This window comes from Narcine bancroftii, chromosome 10 (assembly GCF_036971445.1).
Source record: "Narcine bancroftii isolate sNarBan1 chromosome 10, sNarBan1.hap1, whole genome shotgun sequence".
Taxonomy (NCBI): Eukaryota; Metazoa; Chordata; class Chondrichthyes; order Torpediniformes; family Narcinidae; genus Narcine; species Narcine bancroftii.
In genome coordinates, this window is record NC_091478.1 from 71,404,876 (window position 1) to 71,428,832 (window position 23,957).

At 39.9% G+C, this 23,957-nt stretch overlaps 1 protein-coding gene across 2 annotated transcripts in view; it reads right to left on the minus strand.

The window, feature by feature from the left end:
* zfhx3b (zinc finger homeobox 3b) overlaps window positions 1-23,957 on the minus strand; it is a 524,157-nt gene that overhangs the window by 13,092 nt on the left and 487,108 nt on the right. For both annotated transcript variants that reach the window (XM_069901315.1, XM_069901314.1), the window contains 2 exons: window positions 21,814-22,014; window positions 1,874-2,000 (listed from right to left, as the gene is read on the minus strand). In XM_069901315.1, the coding sequence (XP_069757416.1) occupies window positions 1,874-2,000; window positions 21,814-22,014 (328 nt within the window). The remainder of the gene's footprint in view (window positions 1-1,873; window positions 2,001-21,813; window positions 22,015-23,957) is intronic.

A 23,957-nucleotide genomic window follows, 5' to 3' on the forward strand; every position in this document is an offset into this window, starting at 1 on the left:
AAATCAGTAGAGCCAATACCCATATCAGGATGCAGTGATGTTTCTGTTATTTTGCCTTGAACCCATCATATCAACAATGCTTGTCTTCAACATCACACATCTCCTTAAAAATCTATTGTATTTTAAGATTAATTTTATTTTCTCCGCTGTGCTGGAACGTAGAGAAATAGCTCCTCAGCCAGTCGTGAAGCACACATTGTGTTCTGATTATGACCAAAAAAGTTCAGGTGTTTGCAGAGGCCAAGCTGGATGCATCGAATCATCTGAATTGCTAAAGGAAAACTGCTGATCTTGTTAGCACACCCAAATCAACATCCAGCAGGGAAAACATTTCCAAAACAGTGGTGACTCCATAATCTGACATTTGCCAAGGTAGATTCTGATGAATTAACAAGCCTGGATGAACACAAATCAGGCAGCCCTTCAACTAATAAATTTACAAAAACAGTTATTACATTTCCCACATTAAGGGGTGCAATTCCAATAAGTGAAGTTCATTCTGCAAACTTCATTGCTCAAATTCACTGTTGTTGACTGACTGTCTCGTTCACTTTATGCTGCCATTGAGATTCACTTCATGCAGTCTGAATCCCAATAAAAAAATTCATATAGCACCTGTGTGGAACAGGGACTGAGCAGAAATGAAAAACATGGCATATTCAGCAGTGAAGGAGTTAAAAGGGCACCCTAAACTAGAATGAAGGTGTCAAAGCATAACTACTGATACTGAGCTGAATCGCAAATTTGAGATTAGACTGAAATTCATTCGTTTGCTGAGACTTTAAATACAAAATTGTGAAATAGATTCTTGACCTTGGTTACATGTGTTTAAATGTGAAATAGTCATTTAGTCCAGTTCTGAAATTCAGATCTTTTGAAGTCAATTTCAAAAAGGATGGAGAATGGGTAAATGCTGCTATTTTGCTTGTTCAGCCCACGTGTCAGAGGATACATTTCTACCCTCAAGTTTGCGAATTGGTAACTGGGGCTCAAAGTGATCATTCAGCACACAATATGTCCTTAAAGAAAGTGCAGATTATGGGGTTCACACTGAGAAGCACTTGCAAGTCCACCATTATTTTCTGAATGAAGGCAACGGCTTGAAAATAAGGGACAAACAAATATCACATTCCTCACTTGTTGGACAAACTCTAAAATTATCAAAGTATGGCCCACACTGCAGCTAAGGCCATGAAGGGAATCGAATGATTGAAGTTTGGATTACCATCATGAGCCCATCCTGTTTCTCCTCTCCTTTTGGGGCATGAAACTAACATTTGGTTGACTGAATGTTGATTCTGTACATTGATTTTCTAACCAATACCTGGGCTTTTTAAAAAATATATAGTGTTAGAGTCGTACAGCGTGGAACAGGCCCTATGCTCTAACTTGCCCACACTGACCAAAGTGTCCCACATTGGTACTACCTGCTTGCTCTTGACCCCATATCCATTTAACCCCATCCAATCCATGTATCCGTCCAAATTTTTCTTAAAGATTGCAATAATACTGGCCTCAGCCAGCCTTTGTTCTACAATTCACCTCACTGAATCTGAAAGTTTCACTGGAGCATGTGTGCATCAGTGATCATTAAGACAGCCTGAAGAAAATGGGGGGGGGGGGGGGGGGGGGAAAGTTGATCTAAAGCATTCTTTTTAGAATTTATAGGTCACCTACTTACATTTTGTTTATTAATGCCAAGTTTGATGTGTATAAGATGACGGTGATTCACAAGACATTAATAATAAACAATGAAATCAATATATTTAAGTTTATACTGATTATTAAGATGTGTATAATGACAATACAATCTGCGGACTTATGATGCACCCCACAATATATTTTGTAATGGAGGAACTTCCATCCAACATACCAAGTAGTTTTGCAGTGTCTTCTGTATTGGAGCTTGTTGCAGTCTGCAGGACTGCATGACTTTCCCTCTCTGGAACACTTGTGGGGAGAAACATGGTGCTTGGCATCATCATCTCTGGAGTAGTTACCTATATAGAAGCATTTCAGTGAGCAGAAAGAAGCACTTGGTTCATGCAACAACATGCTATGGGTTCAATCTGTAACACTTGACATGAAATAATGTGCTGTGTGCATTATTTTATAGTGAGAAAGAGATGAGACCACGCAATAAAACACTTAGCCTGTTTCTAACATTTCTATATTTGTTCTAGAATGTGGAATCCAAGGCTAGTATGCTGTGTCCATTATTGATCACTCCATGTAGAAAGTGGCTTGTAGGCCTTTCCATAAATTATTAAATTCACCCGCATTTTGGTAGGCTTATAGTTAGAGCCACCAACAGACCAAGCCATTCAAGGATGGGAAACTTTCTTAACTGAAGACATTAGTGAATCGGACAGATTTTCACTGCAATCATATCACTTTATGGTTACCGTTACTGATAGAACCTTAGAACATTACAGCACAGAAAATACGCCCTTCAGCCCTTCTTGCCTGTGCTGAACTATTATTCTGCCCAGTCCCTATCCCCCCCCAAATCCCTCCCATCCATGTACCTGTCCAAATTTTTCTTAAATGAGAATATTGAGCCTGCATTCACCACTTCAGCCGTCCGCTCATTCCATACTCCCACCACTCTCTATGTGAAGAAATTCCCCCTAAACCTCTCCCCTTTCACCCTTAACTCATCCCCTGGTTTGTATCTCACCTAACCTCAGTGGAAAAAGCCTTCTTGCATTTATTTACTCTATCAATGCCCATCATAATTTTGCATACCTCTATCAAATCTCCCCTCATTCTTCTACACTCCAGGGAATAAAGTCCGAACCTGTTTAACCTTTCCCTGTAACTCAGTTCCTCAAGCCCCAGCAACATCTTAGTAAATCTTCCCTGCACTCGTTCAATTGTATTGAGATCTTTCCTGTGTTTACCTAGCACCAAAATGCACACACTACTCCAACTTTACCAGGACATCCCAACTGTAAACTCAATGCTTTGACCTATGAATGCCAATGTGCCTTAAGCTCTCTTTATGGCCCTATCTACGTATGATGCCACTTTCAGGGAATTACGTATCTGTATTCCTATAATTCTCATTGAATTAAATTCCTCATCTGATTTGGTATAATCGAAATATGGGTCTGTGGATCGATTTTTTTCTGGCCTGTTTCCTCGTTCAGTAACATACTCAGCCCTTTTCACTGGACACCACAGATACCTATCCTCCACCTAAATTCCCCAGTATTCACTCTAGATGGACAATTCTCACAAATAACTTTCCGTCTCTTCTGAATATATCCAACATGCGTTTCTCCGTAACTTTAACAAAATCATGGTAGTATTTCACAATTTGATTCACAAGTCCTTCCAAGATCCCAAAAACATTCTTCTTTCTTTCCTTCCTTCTAAATCAGTGGTTCTCAACCTTTTTCTTTCCACTTACATATACCACTTTAAGTATTCCCTATGCCATCGCTGCTCAATTAAGAAATTGCTTAAGGTGGTATGTGAGTGGAAAGAAAAAAGCTGAGAATCACAGCTCTGGACCCAACTGTTACTGGAATATTTTCCTTGAGAAAAATTGTCATTGGCCCATTTTCTTTGGAGTTATGAAACCGTGCACATAACGAGTCAAGGAGGTACGATTAAAACAGTGATTTTCAAACACATGCCACCTTAAACAATTCCTTATTAATCACAGAGCACCGATGGCATAGGAAATACGTTCAACTCTGAACAGGTAGCCTTCACGACGAATGGAGGTCCACTACCTTCACTAACATTGGTGGTTTGGGCATTCTGGTCCGCCCAACTGTCATTATGCATTGCTAACCATTGAATACAGCAGACAGCCTTGTCAAGATCACTGACATCTGCAGCAGATCGTCGAAGTTAGCAGGCCACCACCACGTTGTTTTTAACAACTTCAGTCACAACAACACCCTTCATTCACATGAAAAGAATAAAACATTGTGAGGAAGGCATTTTGACATTTGGTGATGATTGCTAATTAAAACCTGAGCAAATCTGAATCACTCATGTAAAGTGCACATTGATTTCTTTCAGTCAAAAATCACTCATACAATAAATGCAATGCTATTGCAACAATAAAAATGAATATATTAACCCAGAATTTTGTTAAAATGTCAAGAGAGGATAGCATTATTCTAGCAATAATAATGAAGAATGGAATCAGCAGATGTGAGAGTAATCCTCTTCCGCTCTTATTCACAGGAACAATACAGCCCTAACTTTTGTAATAGATATATCATTAACCCCACAAATTGGTAAAAACAGAGAAGGAAGGTTTTCTGGGTTAAATAGATGAGCAATCAAGCCTCATTATTTTTCATCATTTAGTTTTGCCAGTGAAATCTGATTTAAAAAGTATTTGGGAATTCTAATGCAATATTGAAATTAAAAGGTGAAGTTCAGTTGTCACGAAGCCGCAAATGACTTTTGCACTTCAAAGGTGAAAGCCAATCATGTGTGAATGACAGCAAGAATAGACAAAAATTCATCAACTCTGTTATTACACAGAACCTATTTAATCCTAATCAGTGCTAAGTTTGGAGAGAGCAGTGTGACTGCACAGAGCTTGCCAGCGCTTTCATTCAATTAACTGTTGAAAAATAATCAAGTTCTCTTGCTACTCTGCATTTTAATCAGGGGGCACATTTTGCAATCATTAACCCTTCTGCAAAGGAATATCTAATAACTGGACAGGCTTTTGTTGACAAGCAATGCAATGCTAAATTCAACAAGGTTTAAAAGGAGGAAATCAGAAGATTGACATATAGTACAAACAATGAATTGAACCTGCCCGTTTTTTTTTTATTTTCACTGTAATACATGTGAAAGGTGTCTATAAAATTGGAAAGATGTTTGAGTTTAAGAGAACCTGGATCAACAGCTATAAGCTGGTGAGATCAATAGGAATGATGTATTGTACCCCCAGGGGAATGGCAGTGGTGCAATGAGAGCTGCAATGATTGCCTTCTCTCCAGATGTCAACACAGCTGCTCCTTTGCCCCCTGCCTTACAAGATCATCCACTTGTCTTTTATTTGGATGATGCGGAAGTAGAGTGAATGTTACAATGTTATATTCAGTGGGTTAAGCCTGGTAACTGCAGCATATGCTGTGGAGTACATCATTCTGATGCCTCCTTTATACTGGGGTGAATTATGGTTGGAATCATTATCTACCTTAATGTGAGTGCTGGAAAGGTTTTGCTCATTTTCCTTTTGTACATCAAGTATCTATGTCTTACCTGGTTTGTGAGAAAGTTCATTGGACCTGCTATGGGGCGAGTGGAAGCTAAAGGCAAGATTCTTTTGCATTTGTCTTTTACAAGATGCGTGTGGCTACCTGTGAACGTAACTTAGCTTTATAGACTGCGGGGTTGGAACTATGTGGAGACACACAAGCTCTTTTGAACCCAAGTGTTGCTGATATTCCTTTCCTCTGGAATTCTTGGAGGACTGTGACATTGTACTGAGTACCCGAGGAGGTGAGTAGATCAGGAAATCAGGATATTAACATTGACTTTGTTGTTCAATATTTAGTTCATCAATCCCAATACGGATACTTCTAGACTAGACTAGGGCATAGTTGGCAAGTACACAAGGCAAATAACCAACCAACTTGCCAAGTATTACTGATAATTGAAGCTCTGAAAATGATATTCCTCAAATTGTGCTTTGCCAGGTTTTGGACCAGGTTCAAGGTTCTTTTTATTGTCGAGTAATAATACATTAAAAATATAATATACATGCATGTTATGCAATGATCAATTATATTTGACACCTGAAAAATTTAAAAAAAGATGGTTTTAATGAATCAGATTTGTGTTTTAGATGTGGTGATACGGTTGGAACTTTTTTTCATTCTCTTTGGTCATGTATACATATACAATCTTTTTGGAAGAAAATTCAATCGTTTTTAGAATATCTAAAATAGTTTTAGATCCAACAGTATTTTTATTGGGTAGTTTGCAACCTCTGAAAGGCTAGGGATTAGATAAGTTTCAGCTTGCTTTTTTATATTAAAAAAATATACATAATATACTTTAACTTCTGTATGCCATAAGGCAGTCGTCGTGAGCATCTGGTGCACCAAACAATAAGAGAAAGAGAAACAAGAGGATCCCTTCAGATATACTGTGTGCCTGTGGATTTACCTCCAGTGCTCCCACAGCAGCACAGCTCTCATCTTTGTCTATGGACCTATTACATTGTGATAGATGAGAAAGATTAATGACTACACCTCATTCTGAGAGAGGGCAGATCAAACAATGCTGTTATTTTCAAGAGTGTTGCAATGATCTTCGCGCCCACGTGGGTTATGATCTCATTTTGTGGGGTTAGTTGAGTTACTATTCCTGGAATCATTGTTGATTAGGTCTTGTTCAAGTCACACTTGATGCAATTCAAAGAGACTGCTTACTTACCTTAGGAAAGATCATCCACATTTGCAAACTTTTATAGGTTTATGGGTGGCATGGGTTCACTTGGAAAGTGAAGAGCATGGTATAAATACTAAATTCTACGGAAGACGTCTGCTGAGGATCCAATGAGAATGAACTCTTTGACCAATACCTACTGTTGCCTGACTTTCACTGGCTGATGCACACTTTTCTGAACTATCATTTTGATCATTTCCTATTGATCTGCTGTTGCAGCCCCTAAAACCTCTCCTTACAAACCGATGACTAGAAATGTAGAATTGTACAATGCAGGAACACCATTTGACTATGATGTCAAATTAAACTCCTCCCATTTACCTGTCTAAATGTGTTCATATCTGCTTCCAGGACCTCCCTCAGAAGAGCACACTAGGCACCTGCCACTCTCTTTGTATCATTCATCCTTACCTGAAAGCCAAATCCTCTAGCATTTGACATTTTTATCCTGGGAAATATATTCTGAATTACTACACTGTCTGTGCCTAGAGAACAACGAGCATAGTGAAAGATATGTAGTCTATGCATGTGCTAGGGAAACTCCAAGTTGACATACCTTCCAACTACTACACCCAAGACTCCTAGTGTTAATATAGTGTAATTGCATGGTATTGGATGCTTTGCAATAACTTAATACATTTGATATGACAGAATCTCCCAAATCAATGATACCCATTCACAGAAAATGAATAAATGAGATCAGATTCATAGAATCACTGTCATCTTCAAGAGTTCCATAAAGTTGTGCTCTATCTTGAAATGAAATATGTCACCTGTTACGAATCTATAGGACTCCAAAAAGCAGCAGCCACAGAAATTCATCAAGGCGATGGTTATTTAAACAAAAAGTTGCTTTTAATTTTCTTAAAACATAATAATATCAATCTTTTACTTAACCTAACCTAACCCCCCCCCCCACCTTTTAATTCTAAGTGCACGTGAATGTAATGTGTATATGTTCGGGAAAATTCTTTGTTTCACTGTCCAATCATTCACTTTTCAGTTCTCCAAGTTCTCTGATCTCAGGCAATTTTCATACTGTGCACAGAATTTAACATTTATGATCTTCACCAGGCTCTGGTGTTTTAACTTAAATTGTTACAAAGGAAGGTCTTTGTTGGTTTCAGAGAGAGAGAGAGATGTATTCCTTGTTCTTTGGACACACTCACACAAACTGATCTCCTTCAATCAGTCACTTCAGTGTCCTGCCAAAGAAACTTGCCCCCTCTTGGGTTTTCCAAAAGATAACCTCTTCTTCCAGGTTACCACAGGGTTCTTATTTTCCCCTATTCCAGGAGAAATACATCAACCAGGCACTTCCTCTTCCAGAACAGGCTGAACTGAGAGCTCAAAGCCAGTCTTGTAGCAGGAGTGCCACTCTTGCAGCCTTCAGCACCAACGCCTGCTCCAAATCTGACTCTCTCTCTCTCTGTCTCAAGAATCACTTGTTTTTTTCCCTCTCTTTGTTTGCAAAACCATATGATCCCTCTTAGACCAGCAAACTTCAGTCAGTCTTAGATTGCTGGCACCAGAATCATTTTCAGAGCCTGGATATCTGTTCCTTTAAAACAATAATCCATTTATTCCATTACATGTCCAACTAACACCTTCTTGTGAAGTCCTTTCCAAAGCAGTTCCATTGTTTCTGCAAAGTCACCACAGATTTGTTTTGAGGAATTCAAAAGCAGTGGGAAAGGAGATGTTGATGTGAGGATTGGAATTTTTTGAAACTCTGGTAAGATTCCCACCTGTCTGGTTGGGACATAGCAGACCATGTGTCCTCAAGCCATTCATTTCATAATGTATAGTAGATATAGGTTAGAGCAGCCATTCTCAATAGGGGCCCAACTGCACCGCAGGGGAAAACATGATAGGCTGCAGACACTGTGACTGCAGTACACGCACTGAAATGCTGGAGGAACTTATTTCAACGTCTATAGGAGACAAAAATATATTGCTGACATTTCGGGCCTGAGCCCTTCTTCAAGGGGAAAAAAGAAAAGGCAGGAGCACGATAGATCCGAAAGTCTCAGAATTCAAACAATGGGGGAGAAATCCAGACCAATAAAAGGTGTTAATTGAACATGATAAAGGACTAGGTAGAATTTATCATGTCTATGCGAAAGGAGACGGGGAATGACAAGGGAAGAAGGGGAGGGTGGGGGTTTTAATGAAAGCCAGAGAAGTCAATATTAATGCCATCTGGTTGGAGGGAGTCCAGTCAAAAGATGAGGTGTTGTTCTGCCAATTTACGGGTGGTCTCAGTCTGGCAGTATGTGAGACCATGGATAGACATGTTGGCAAGGCCATGGAATGGAGAATTGAAATGGGTGGCCACTGGGAGATCCACGCTATTGCGGTGGACAGAGCCGAGGTGCTCAATAAAGGAATCTCCCAATCTGCATCCAGTTTCTCCAATGTAGAGAAGACTACAGCAGGAGCCCCGTATGCAGTAGATGACTCTTACAGATTCACAAGTGAAATGTTGCTTCATTTGAAAGGTGTGTTTGGGGCCCCAAATGGTGGTGTGGGAGGAGGTGTGCTGGGGCCACAGCACATTATATTAAAGCCTTGTTTTCTTTTCACCTCACAAATATTTTGTAATGGTTTTATGTAGTTGGTAGGAGAGAAATACAGAAGAAACCAACTAAACTTGACTGCTTCACAGAGAAGGGCACCATAAACTTTGAGCAGAGTCATGGGTGGTGGGGTTGGGGGAGGGGGGGTATTGGGGTTCATTGCTGAAAAAAGTTTTGAGAATGGCTGGGTTAGAGGATTCATATCCCTTAACACAGTGGTTTGCAACCTTTTTCTTCCCATTAACATACCACTTTAAGTAATCCCTATGCCATTGGTGCTCTGTGATCAGTAAGGGATTGCTTAAGGTGGTATGTGAATGGGAAGGGAAGGTTGAGAATCATTGATACTGAAATATTTTGCTTGAGAAAAATTGTCATTGGCCCCTTTCCTTAGAAGTCATGAAACCTTGTACATAACGAATCAATTAGGTACGATTAAAACAGTGGTTTTCAAACTTTTTCTTTCCACCCACATAGCACCTTAAGTAATCCCTTACTAATCACAGATGGCATAGGGATTACTTAAAGTGGTATCTGAGAGGAAAGAAAAAGGTTGAGAACCACGGCCTTAATCCAAATGAATTCAAATTCAGTATTGAAACATAAAATCAAATTTATTGCACACATACGAGACGTTACTTTATTTTAGTTATTTTTTTCTCGATACAGTTAAATAGAAGACAATGCACATATTACAGTCTCCTGTCTTAATCTTAAAAGCTTTTATTACTATAAAATCGGAAAGAATTTTATCAAAAAATATTGGAACTTTGGAAGAAGAATGGAATATTCTTTTGAAGTAGAAGTAAGGTAGGCTAACCAAACCAAGGATACTTGTAAATTAATTACTAGCAGCTTTTGCAGGGGTGGCATGGTTAGTGCAGTGCTATTACAGTGACAGCGACTCGGGTTTGAATCTGGCGCTGACTGTAAAGAGTTTGTATATTATACCTGTGTCTGCGTAAGTTTCCTGCCCCTACCATAAATGTACGGGGTTGGAGGTTAATTTAAATGTAATTGGGTGGCACGGAATTGGCTTCAACCATGCTGTAAATAATTTTTAAAAAAATTTAAATTACAAAAAAAAACTTGGATTATTGGACTGAATTATAAAGTAAATGATAAATATAGGAAACCCACTCTGCAAACTCTGTAGTTGGCTTGTCATTCGTCCGATATGTATTCTTCAAAAAGGTTTGGAATGGAAGAAGTTAAACATATTTTCCCTGAAGAATTGCTCCCATATTCACTTTCAATTTGAATTTGATTTATTTAAAAAAAAATTGCTTCCTTAACTAACAGATGGCAACTACCAGAGAAATCCCAAGGTCACTCTTAATTTAGACAATTTAATTGGCAAACATAGTTTAAGATGGCTCTCATCTCACAGAATTCCTGCTTAATGAAGCACGACCAATAGCTGTATCTGCATTTGAACCAAACAAGCTAAAGAACACCTTCTTACTTCATACAGAAAGAAATGGCATACCTCCCATAGATCTAAAAATCTAAGATATTTCTTTCTTGTGGACAGCTTGTAATGAAGAAATTAATAATTCATCAAGAGACACATGTTTCACCTGCAAAAGTTTTATTATGTCTGAGAAACTTAAAACAGACAGTTGTTAAAACTGGACTTCATGTAGCCTATTCTTATTTTAGAATTATAATTTTACTTTGAATATTCAAACACAGCCAGAACTTGTGTGAATTCTAAATGTCGTACCAAATTCATTATTTTTAAAAAAACATGCTGCCACCCTACACTGCTCTAACTAGAGGAGACTACATTGGATCTGTTGTTAGCACGTTTTCAAGATAAACGCAGATAAGGTATGGTAGTGTTCTGAGGGAAACGTTCATCAGGGAAAATAATTTGTGGCAGATCTACAGTTTTTCTCGGCTGTTGACCCATACTTAATTAATTTGGAAAAGTGATTAAAATTTAATAATCTAACATGATTCGTTGCTCAATTGCTTGTTTATTGACCCCACTCTGACATCATATTAATCTGAAAAAATCTGAGAAAATGTCACAGCTGAATTTCACAGAAGTTTAATGGATTGTGAGGCACACCATGAAAAGCCAACTTCCCTCTAAGGTTTCTAACCTCATGGCTGCCATCTGTGGAACTATTTTCCATTGTTGCCCAGACACAATGAGATAAAATGACCAAAAAATTTAAACAAACCCATGATAGTTATCTCTGCAGTTTTATGAACGTAGTTATATTGTGTAAACACTGATTTTAGTTACCTGCAGTATTTCCAGTGCATTATATAATGCTTATTTTATTCCGCACAATTGCTGCTAATCCTGTGACAGATATTTCTTGTATAGCTGGCAGCCGGAGTGCAGCAGTGCAAAGGATTAAAGAAATCAAAAATTTTATTCATAGCAAATAAACTTTCATTTGTACTTAAATATTGTATGTCTTTTGCATTATAGAACCTTTCAATCCTTTCAAATGCTATTGACTGCAGAATTATAATGGGGTTACATTGAAATGTACAGAATTGAGAAAGACATAATACTTATTTGTGTTTTGGGTGTAAAACATAGATGGTGACTTATTTCTCTTTGCTCTTTCTGTCTTACTGCAAGGGGTTCCGGGCAACACTGATGGTGATTCTTTGCCTAACGGCAGGCAGAAGAAAACTTCATGTAATATTACATTTCCGTATATTACAGGACAATAAAGGAATCTAAGTCTTGAATTTGTTATTTACCCAAAATTTGTTATTTACCTCCTTTGAAGAAGACCGCAGAGCCTACCTCACTGACAAAAGGCAAAGGAGGAAAAACCCAACACCCATCCCCAACCCACCAATTTTCCCCTGCAACCGCTGCAATCGTGTCTGCCTGTCCCGCATCGGACTTGTCAGCCACAAACGAGTCTGCAGCTGACGTGGACTTTTTACCCCCTCCATAAATCTTCGTCCGCGAAGCCAAGCCAAAGAGAGTTCTCAAGTATATTGGACATTAAATAAAGAACTTCGTATGTTGCAGTATCGGAGAATCTCAATCATCAGGAGCTAAGTGTATTATCTATTCTCATTCTTAATTTTTGTTCTTTTTCTACTATTTATTCTGAAAATGTTTATAATATAGAATCTTCAGAAGCAGTACAAGAAATAATCTCCCAGAGGGTTTCTATTGTTCTTTTAATCAACCAAAACAAGCTATGTCATATAAAGTGGTGTGGTTTAGAGATGTCTTCAAAGGAGGTAAATAACAAATTTTGGGTAAATAACAAATTCAAGACTTAGATTCCTTTATTGTCCTGTAATATACGGAAATGTAATATTACATGAAGTTTTCTTCTGCCTGCCGTTAGGCAAAGAATCACCATCAGTGTTGCCCGGAACCCCTTGCATAAGCAAGAAACAGTAGCCATGACGACCACTACATTAGAAGCTCTTGAACACTGGCTGCCAAATCAGCAGTGATGTTACGTCCTCCTCTATTTGACAAATACAATGCTGCATTAGTCATTAATGATGAAACCTATGTTCTAAATTAAGCAGGTCACTTGTTGTACTTCATAATAGCAGGGTTTCCCTTTCACAAATACAGTATCGTTTAATACATTTAGTTTGCTATAAGGCAAAATTACAGGTTGCACATGGCAATACCTATCAAACTCTGTAATGCCACATCAACAAATAATTTAATACCTTTCAGAAGTATAAACAAGATAGAGAGTGAAATTCAGCAAAGAAAATAAATATGACAGATGCCAGGTTGGTCACAAGTCAGAATCACGGAAACTGTGGGCAGTTCAGAAGAAAAGGCCGAGAGTATGAGAAAAGAGTAGGGAAAAAATTGAATGGAATTCAAATTATGCTATCGGGTGGTATGTGGAGAAGTGGAGTGAATTGGAAACCAACAAGGAAAGCAAGTTCTTGATGAATGAACAGAATGTCAATTTAGGAAACGTGGTTGACGTCATATATACAGACTTCCAAATTACTTCTGAGAAGGCACCGCACAATAGGCTTGTTATCGATTCAAGGGCATGTAACAAAAAAAAACTTCAGTCAAATGGATGGAAAATCAAGTAATTAATAGGAAACATTTAAGGTTGCTTTTCAGATAAAAGCACACAGTTATCCCAGAGGCCAAGACTTTCTCTGTGTGTATTAAGAAATTGAGATCAGAAGGTGAAGGCCACTATTTCCAGATATGCATATGATTCACAGATTCCAAGATTGAATGAGCAGAAAGGAATTACATTTTTATTTTTGAGGTTTTTTTTACATTTAGACGATAATGTCCTTCCAGCCAATGAGACCATGCCGCCCAAATACACCCAATTGATCTACAACCCTTGTACATTTTGAAGGGTGGGAGGAAATGGAGTACTCAGAAGAAACATACAAACTCATATGACTGAGAAACATCCAGTCTTGCACTTCACTAGGAAGGATGAGAAGAGGCAATAGAAATTTGAGCATATACGAATAAGATCCGTGATTATATGTGTGCAGTTGGTTGCATGCAGTCAGCGGTGTGCACGGACTTCCAGAGGCTTTTGATATGATGCCACATAAAGGATTTATCAGAAAAAAGTTGAAGCAGGTGGCATGAAAGACACGTTGATAGCAGAGATAGAAGAGATAGAAAGTTGGCAGATAACAGAAGGTCATGATGAATGATGGCTTAGTTTGCTTGAGGAAGGCGAATTATGGCATTCCCCAGGGATCAGTATTAGGGTTTGGTTTTTAAAAAAAAATCTAGATTAATAATCCAGATTTAAAATGTGCAGTACGAATTACAACAGGAGATAGAGAAGGCATGTATTAAAGGCAATGGTGGTTAAGGGGAATATGCAGGTAGACTGGGAAAATCAGGTTGCCGCTGTATCCTCAGACAAGACATTTGTAGAATACCTACATAATAGCTTTTTAGAGCAGGTTGTGGTTGAGCCCATCAGTGAAAAGCCAATTTTGGATTTGGTGCTGGGCAATGAACCAGATTTAATTGGGGATCTTAAGGTAAATGAACGTTTAGAAGGCAGTGATCACAACATGATGAAATTCACTCTCAGTTTGAGATAGAGAAGCCAAAATCAAAAGTGTTGCTATTACCGTCGAGTGAAGGTGACTAAAGAGACAGGAGAGAGGACCTGGCCAAACTTGATTGGAAGGGGACCAAGAAGGAATGACAGGAGAGCAGCAATGGCAGAAATTTCTGGGAGTAATTCAGAAGACACACTAAAATTTCATTCCAAAATGATGAAAAGAGAGGATTAAGGAACCATGGCTGGCACGGGAAATCAAACCCAGCATGAAAGCAAAAGAGAGGGCACACAATGTTGCAAAAATTAGTGAGAAACTAGAGAATTGGGAAGCTTTGAAAAATCAATAGAAGGTAGCTAAAAAGGCAATAAGAGGAGAATAGATTAAATGTGAAAGTAAGCCAGCCAATAATATAAAACAGTATACCAAAAGTTTTTCAGAAATACAAAGAGTAAAAGAGAGGCAAGCGTGGGAGAGAGGCAAGAGTGGGCATCGAAGCCCTGGAAAACAATGTGGAAGAAGTGTAATGGATAACACAGAAATGACAGATGAACTGAATCAGTAGTTGTGACAGTCTTCACTGTGTCGTCGCGATTATTATGGAGAAGGTGCTTGGGAAGCTGAAGGTGGACGTCACCTGGAACAGATGGATGAGACCACAGGGTTTTGAATGATGTAGCTTAAGAGATTATGGAGGAATTAAAGAATGACTGGAGTAAGGAATGGTTCCAGAGGACTTAAATGTTGCAAATATCACTCCACTGTTGAAGAAGGGAGAGAGGCAAAAGACAGGAATCCATTGGCCCATTAGCCTGACTTCAATGGTTGGTAAGGTATTTGAGTTCATTACTGCAGATGAGGTTTTTGGGCTACTTGAAAGTCAAAAGTAAAATAGGATGGTCAGCACAGTTTTCTTCAGGGAAGACCTTGCTGTACAAATCTGTTGGAATTCTTCAAGGAAGTAACAAGCAGAGAGGCAAAGGAGAGTCAGTGCTTACTGAGATTTTCCGATCTTTGAAAAGATGCTGGGCATGAGGCTGCTAAACAAGACAGAAGCCCAATGTGTTATGGGAAAGGTACCAGCAGGGATAGAAGATCAGCTGACTGGCAGAAGACAGAGAGTTGGAGGGAGCCCTCTCTAGTCGGCTGTCAGTAACTCACAATGTTCCACAGGATCATTATTGGTTCCGCTATTTTTACATGATATTTTAACGGATGACAGAATTGATGGCTTTGTGGCCAAGTTTGCAGATGATATAAAAATAGGTAGTGTTGAGAAGGGAGTGCACAGAGGGACTTGGACAGGCTGAGAGAATGGGGAAAAGTAGCAGGTGGATGCCGTATATGGTTCTGCACTCTGATAGAGGTAATAAAGTCACAGACTATTTTCTAAATGGGAAGGGAATTCACAAAGCAGAGGTCAAAGAGACTTTGGGAGTTCTGGTGAGTCACAAGGAAGGCAGAAGTTGAGAGGACGAGAATATAAAGTAAGGATGTAATGCTAAGCCTTGATAAGGCGTTGGTCAGACCAGATTTGGAGAATTGTAAGCCCTCTATGCCCCATATCTAAGGAAGGATGTGTTAGTATTGGAGAGAACATTTCTCTGGCACATGGATGCTGAGGGGGGAGACCTGATAGGTTTATAAAATTATGGGAAGAGTATATAGGGTAGTCAGGGTAAAAAGTGTCAATACTAGAGGCATTGAAGGTGAGAGGGGATGTCGAAAGATCATGGCAAGTTTTTTTTTCTTCTTTTTCACCGCATGGGAGGTGAAGTGAAGCAACATTTCACTTATGAATCCGCAGGGGTCATCTACTGCATCCAGTGCTCCCATTGTGGTCTCCTCGACATCAGAGAGACTGGACCCAGATTGGGAAATTGCTTCGTTGAGCACCTCAGCTCTGTCTGCTGCAAGAGTGTAGATCTCTTAGTGGTCATTCATTTCAATTCCTTATTCCATTCCCTTGCTCACATGTCTGTCTTTCATCTTGTGTACTGCCATGTGAGACCACCCGCAACTTGGAGGAGCAACCTTCATCTTCCGTCTGGATGCCCTCCAACTAGATGACATTAATGTCACCTTCTGCAGTTTCCATCAAATCCACCCCGTTCTTCTCACTGTTGTCATCCCCAGCTCTCTCTCTCTTCCCTTTTCCCTCTGTCTCCTTTCAGAGCCAAAATCAATTCTCACCTTTTCTCTCATCATATCCAGTTCATACCTTTTGTTGGTCTGGACTCCTCCCCCTGTCATTCTTCAGCCTTTATTCTGATGCCTTCCTGCTCTTTGCTTTTGCCTTGAAGAAAGGCTTAAGACTGAAACGTTGGTAATATACCTTTCCCTCCTACAGATCCTGCGAGACCAGCTGAGTTCCTCCAGCATTCCTGGGTGTGAATCACAGCGTCTGCAGGATTTCGTGTTTCATGTGAAATGGGTTGTCAAGGATAATGGTGGAAGCATTTAATAAGCTTTTATACATACATAAATATGGAGGGATAATGTTAATATGCAGGTAGAAGATATTTAGTTTCATTCTGGCGTCGTGTTTAGCATAGACGTCATGGGCCTAGGCCCTGTGTCGGTGCTGTACTGTGTTATGTTCAATGCCTCCTTCTTGAAGATGGAAACATCTGAACCAATCCTCTGTCATGGCCTCTTGGAATCCCATTGTCTCACTGAGATCACCCTCATGCTCCTAAATACCAGAGAATATCAATCCAACTGCTTCAGCCTCTCATGATAAAACATAGAAAGCAGGAGGCCATTCAACCTGCTCCATCATTCAATACAATCGTGACTAATCATACAATTTCAGTATCCTATTCCTGCTTTCACTTCACATCCTTTGATCCCTTTGCTCACGTGATGGGGGTCCTTTATGATATTGGTTACCTTCCTGAGGCAGCACCTCCCCGCGATGTATGGATTGCGTGAAAGCTGCCAGACCAGTTCAGCCTGCAACATGAGGTTGGTCTGACTAGTTGGGTATTGCTTTCTGGTATTGCAGGGGAACGTCGGGGGATCTGAATTTTGTTCATTTCTGTGTCAGCAGTAGGTAGAGCATCCTGTGTGGCTGCTGAACAGAAGTGAATCAGTTGAGGCTTCCTGGTCATGTCTTTAAGATGGCTGCACGGCCGCTCTGGATTCCAGGATTGCTGTAACTAATAAGTGGACGTGCTGTGGATTCAACAAGATTCGGTGAAACACAGTGAGTCTGAAACTGCAACCTGGGTCACCAAACAATGAGCGGGTCGCTGAGATGAAGCCACGAGGTTTGCAGCTCGACAGTTGTGGAGTGACGCCTACTGAAGAAACTGAGCTGTGGGGTGGCATGGCGATATGGCCTGGGCCTCAGCCTTCCAGTGATGCCTGCTTCGATGGTTGTGGAAATAGTACAATGTGGTGGAGACGGAAGTGGTGTCCCGCTAGGACCGGAGCGGTGGAGCAGTATTAGCCCTGAGAAATCCCGAAGGACGTGCTGATCATGGTCGACGTTGACGTGAGGTGCGAGGCCTCATGGCGTTCGGATCATCTGAGGTCAGAGGAACTTTGAGGCAAACTGTTTCTCTGCCGCCTCGAGAAACTGTGACTTGGTTGGTAGTTTCCTCTTTGAAACCAGCAGACGGTAACCTCCAAGTCCTGCTGACGTCAGTAAACCAGCCCTAAGGTGGCTGTGGATGGACTTTTTGTAACATCCAAACAGAATTGCGTCTGGGCTTTTTTGTGTTCACTGCTTGTTCTTTGAAGTCTGGTGTTTGTAGCACTGTTGTTCATTTGAAATTGGGAAGTTGTTTACTGCTGTGATTGGAAGGAATGGGTTAGGGTTTAAACAATTAATGTTCTAAGCTGGATAGTCTATGTAAAAAGATGGCTGTACCTATGTATTTTGGTATGTGTCATAGTTTAGATAGTAACCAATTTATTCCTGATTGTATGTTCAGCGCTTTTGATCAACGTGCATTGTGTTAAATGCGCTATATAAATAAACTAGTACTATTAATAGGGCCACATTTAACCCCCTTTTGAATATGTCAAATGGACTGGCCTCAGCAATTTTCTATGGTATGGAGAACCATAAGTTCCCAACTTTGAGAGATAAACGTTCTGCTCAACTTAATGGGTTATCACAATAACACTCGACAACCATTTTTTTCAAAATGTTTGCTTCCTGAAATAAATGGGGATTATGATAGACAACTTCTAGCTGAACACACAGATAATTTCAGATTTGCTGTATCAAGTAGTAAATTGGAGAAATATTAACTTAACTTTTATTGAATTTAACATGTTTAATCACATAATGATACTGAACCAAGCTCTCGGGTTGACTGCACATATTGCACAACAAATGTGAGGAGCCAGGGTTTGATTGGTCACCAATTTTACAACTGAAGTAGAGCTCATAGGCTTTCTTAATAAGTGCAGACATGCTGCGTCTTTGAGCCTTAAGCATATACTCACCACAAATATAACAGAATGTATCGTAGCTATTGCGACATTGACAAGACATTTCTGCTATATTGAATCTTCTTGAAGACAATAAATGCTATTGTTAAATACACCCACTATGCTACTGCCTGAAGAACATGTGCATCAACATGTGTTCAATCTATAATCAATGTAATGAACAGCATTGCATATGTGAGCTGCTTTTATAGCCTGTCTCCATCTATCCTGATTAAGCCTGCCCAGGCCTAAAACAACATTGGCATAGCCCTGCAGTGAGTACATGCCCAGGCATGCTTGGACTTATCAAAACAGCTTGTGGGCAATATAATTGTAGACTTAAAATATGACAGAAAATCACAAAAATAGGTTATAAGCTGCATGATAGGAACATTTTAAGGTGATTTTCATGATCAGCAGCCCAAAATTCATAAAATACTCCCAAAAGTGTTCAGGAAGAAAAATCTTCATCGTCCTGAATGAATCTTTTTTGGACTACCTCCAGCACTAGTGCATACTTTATAAAGGGCACAGTGCTCCTGGGATGGTCTCATCAACATCTTCATTCAATGGTAAAAATGAGCCAGTGAAAGGAACTTGTTCTGCCAAATGGGTTCTGTGATTCAATGAAGGTTGCATAATTGAGAACATGGGTAAAATGACCATGTGCTGTAAAGCAGAGGCACAAAAAGCAAGGAAGTTACAATGAACTTTGGATAAAACACTGAACTGGATCTGACTGTAAGTGCCACACTTTAGAAAGATGTAACATTTCACAGATTTAGCAAAATGACTCCAGAATGGTGAAAGCAGGTCCAATTGTCACTTCAAAAGAGAGGAGTTGGATTAGCAGAGAAGAATCTATAGAGCCATGGGACAAAGGCAGGGAAGTGGTACCAAATGTATTGATCTTGTCTAAAGCTGGTGTGGACTTACGAGGCTGATTGGCCTTCTCATCATCTTATTATTTTGTATTAATTCTTGAACTTCTTCCAATTGGTGTTAAGGTGACACTATGAGATTATATACACTTGGTTTTTTCTGACAACAATTACATCATCTATTTGAGATTCTTGCATAAGACGGTCATTACATGTCTGCCTTGCACAGAAGAAATGGCAGTGCTGCGGAGCTCTCTAACGGCAGCACTGCTGCTGGTGTGGACCGGCAGAGAGCAGAGACACAGGGCTCCTCCAAAGAGCTCTAGTGCCAAATTCAACTACCACCTGCTCCGTCCAGGCTTTAAACGGCCTGATGGTAGATCATTTTAAAATCCTGCAACAGCAAAGTCTGGGCCAAAGATGGCGGTGCGTATTTTTGGCAGCGACCTTAAGGGTTGCAGGCTCTGGGGAAACAGAGGACTGGCGCATGGCACCAGAAAATGGGGAGGCCACCCCGCCCCCCCATTTAAGAAGGAAAAGCAGAGGAGATGACCTACAGGATAGTGGCCAGTGTGATTGACCAGCAGGGGGGTTTTGAGACTGAAGAATGCACAGATGCGGGCTGCTGGTGACTGTGGGTGAGGGGCTCGCACCAGGCTGCAGGCTGCTGCAGACTGGCTTGAAGCCGGCCGAAGGGGTGCCAGGTATCAGAACTGAGATGCGAGAAGGTGCCGAGGTGCTGAAGGCTTCCTGATTGTGTCAGAGGTTCAGATCGCTGATGGTTTATACTGAGAGCTGTGTGGTTGCGGAGGCTGTGGGAGCACTGGAGGCACATCTATGAACACTCGGTGACTCTGAAGGGACTCTTGCTTCTCTTTCTCTAACTGTAAAGGGGTGCTAGGCAATTTCTGCTGATGTCGAATCTTTGCCTGCCTTAAGGTGGAATAAAATAAATTTTGTGTGATTTTACATTTTCTGTTTGATTACATGACAGTAAAAGAATCTTGAACCTTTTCCATTGTTGGCATAGCACTTTCAGATTACAAAACAATAGTTACACATGTTTATAAATGCCTGGACAGAAACATAACTGATCAAAATAACTTTCTGTCTTGTTGCAGCTGTAAACCATTCTTCAAACCAGTCTGTTGTGCCATAGTATTTTAAAAGAGTCTTTATATAATGGTAACATTTCCAGGTTCCAAGGAAAGAACCAACTCTCTATAAAATGAAGATTATGTTCAATCGAAACATCATATTGTACAAAAGCTAACAGAAAGTAAAGAGTCATCGAGTCGTACAGTGTGGAAATAGACCACTCGGCCCATTGTGCTTTACATTAAATTTGTGAGTTTTCAGTGGTTCAGACACAATCAGATAATGTATTTGAATTCTTATAAACTCTGCAACTCCTTTGATATTTTCTTTTCAAACTATTATTAAAACTTGCTTGGATAACAAAACGTAGATATTGACTGGAAAAGATGAGACAATTCTGGAGCATATTCAAAATAGCTAAAGCTCTGTTTACAGCTTAAATCTCTTCATTTATCAGATGAAATTGACTGCTACAGTCATCTGAAACTCTCTCTTCTCTTGGCATTGATGAGTGACTGCAGCACTTTGATAATCAAATTAATCCAGTGGTGGAACATTTTATCCAACCTAATGAAATCTAGTCATAAGGTAGCCCTATTCAGAACCCACCTTTCCTCTCTCTTTCTCCCTTGAATCCTTCTAATCAGTGGTGTCACTAGGGTTGGTGTCACCCGGAGTTGTAATTCATGTTACCAAGTGTACCGAGCATAGAAGAAACAGGTGCGTGTTCCTGGTATGTCCGCGGTGGCGGCGCTGCTGAGCCAGGGGATGGGGAGGTGATGGTGGCAACTCTAGGCAGGGTGAGGAGGGGATGCTCTGATTGAACCAAATTAGAAGGTTCAAAAAGTAACAGCGTAGAGTTTTAGCTGGGCTTATGAAAAATGTTTTTGTTGCTATATCTAACTACAGGGATATTTTTATTAAAAAAATAATAAATTTCTGATGAAACACTGCACAAAAATTTTATGGACAATCATTTCAGAGTCTGATGGTGTCACCCGGTGCGGTCTACAGTCCGCGCAGCCTCCCTATTGACGCCAGTGCTTCTAATTCCACTGTCGTCACGTGGACTAACGGAGATGTGCATAACTGAAGTTCTGCTACTGAATGATGCCAGCGCTGCATTACTTCATGCTCTTACTGTGGATAAAGGGAACAACATCTCATTCTGACCGCAGAAAATAGAACGACTGAAATGTATCATGTAGTTTCAATTTCCACTGTTGCTATTAAAGATTTATGTTTCAAAGATTTATCACTTCAACTAACTGTGCTAAGCGTTGGTGCAGAAATGCAACTCTGCAGGGAAGAGAAAGTTTTCAGACTCGTATAATTGAGGCCTTGACACTTACCGCCATGATGAGTTTTTCGACACAGTCAGGAGCCACGCTGTGCAGGTGAGTCAGGTGCAATTGCAGGTGAATCTTGTTGTTTAGCATATCTTGGCAGAGTGGGCAACGTAGCATGGGCTGCACGGAATGTTGCGATAATACATGCATCCTGATGCGGTTAACGTCAGTGTTACTGTACTTGCAGTATGGACATTGATACACCTTAAGACAAATGGGAAAAGAAACTCAACATTTTCCACAACACTTACAAAAATATAAAACAGCTTTTCCTTACAATGCCTTTTGTAACCTTGTATTCATGCACCTTTTTCATGCCATCACCTTATCTACCATTTCAGCTAACAGGAAGCAGGCAGACAATGAGTTTCTTCTAAGAAATCTTGCTTGCTTATTCCAAGGAATTCCAACCACTCTCCTTCTGACGATGCCTTCCCAAGGATAAACACCCAATCTTTTCTTCATCTCAGCCATCTGAACATGATGGCTTGATGGTAATTGCTGCCTTCCTCACAAAATCTTTCATATTCGTTTCTTAATTGAGCAGCATTGTGTTTTGCCAGCTCTGTATCATTTTCATTTACTCCATTCCTGAATTCTTGAAATGAAATTGCACTTTCTTCTTTTCCCTCTCCCTGTCTCATATTCCTGCTTTACTTCCTCACTTTCCAAGTTGGATTATGCTCACTTACTGAGATACTGGCACAGTCTAAGTAAAGGCTCAGCACTAATGGAGCTACCATGGTGGGCTCTGGCCTCTGAATTCTGGTTGTTACCCAGCAGGATCAAGTTGCCAAAGAAATGGGCTGCCTCACGTGTCACTCAGCCCAGAGGAGACATAAGTAACTGAGATGTCCTGTCCTAGGATCTGAATGTTTAATAGTGAAAATAGAATAATTGCAGTTTTATTCCACTACTCTCGATGGATGGTATTTTTTCAAAATTACCTTGAGAAAAAATACTGATAGAATCATAGAATGATATTCACCCTGTTGTGCCCACTCCAGCTGGCAGTGTGCAGCAACGTTCCCTCTACTGTTTAGTAGTCAGTGTGCGCAAAAATCCGATGCTGTGCAATTTTTTGGCTCCCTGTGACAAAAGTATGTGCGCACTGAATGCTTGTGCAAATGTAAACTTGAAATTGATTCAAGATCATTCTGGCACAGCCTATCTCTCATGGCTAATAAAACTGTATTGGCATGTTTCAATACAAGTACCATTGCATCCTACGAAGTAACCTATTTAATTAAGATTTTATTCTCTACTTTGAACTGCTTTGTTGTTCTGTTGAAGAAAACATCAATGAGTATCTTATTTTTATGTGATGCAATGTCTAAGTTAATAATAATAACACCCATCAATTCACAGCTGAGAGATTATTTTTCATTAAATATAATTAATAATTACTACAGTAGTTTATCTTTTGTGCGCTGGTGAGGAACTAAGGGTGCGCGCGCACGCGCACAGCTTCAAGAGACCAGTGGTGTGCACCCGCCTTTCATACAATTTCCCATTATTTTATTCCGATCACTTTTGGATTCATTCTATAGCAAATTACTTTGAAATCTAACATTTTCTTTATTGGGAGAAATTTGGCAGGTATTTTACATGCAGGCACACCCCCAAAATAATGAGATAAATTGCTAAATAATTTGGTTTTGCTGCTGTTGTCTCTGAGGAAGCTATTGACTGAGAAACAGATTATTTTCCCTTATGCTCTGGATATAATCCATGATACTGGAAGTAATAAAACAATGGACTTCATATCCTACGTCAGGAACCAAATGGATTATTAATTCTTTTTAAGAGGTGCTATGGACTAAATTATTGGGTTAAGAGCTAAAACCCAGCATGAGAATGCAAGGCACAAGGGTCATATAGCAGATGAATTCAGCATCAAAGCTCCAGTTACAGAGTTAGGAGTAAAACATTACTCGGACACTGTGGTTGAAGTAAAACACAAGGCTGCAAAAAAATCTGCAGGTCTTATATAGCAAAGATAAAGATATATATTCAATGTTTCAGGCTTGAGCCCTTCATCAAGGTATGAGAAAAATATAGGCAGATGCTTGAGGTTCAAGTGCCTCCCTACATGTTGCTCATACCTTGGTATGAGTCTGAGCTTGAGTCTGAAGTGTTGGTTATGT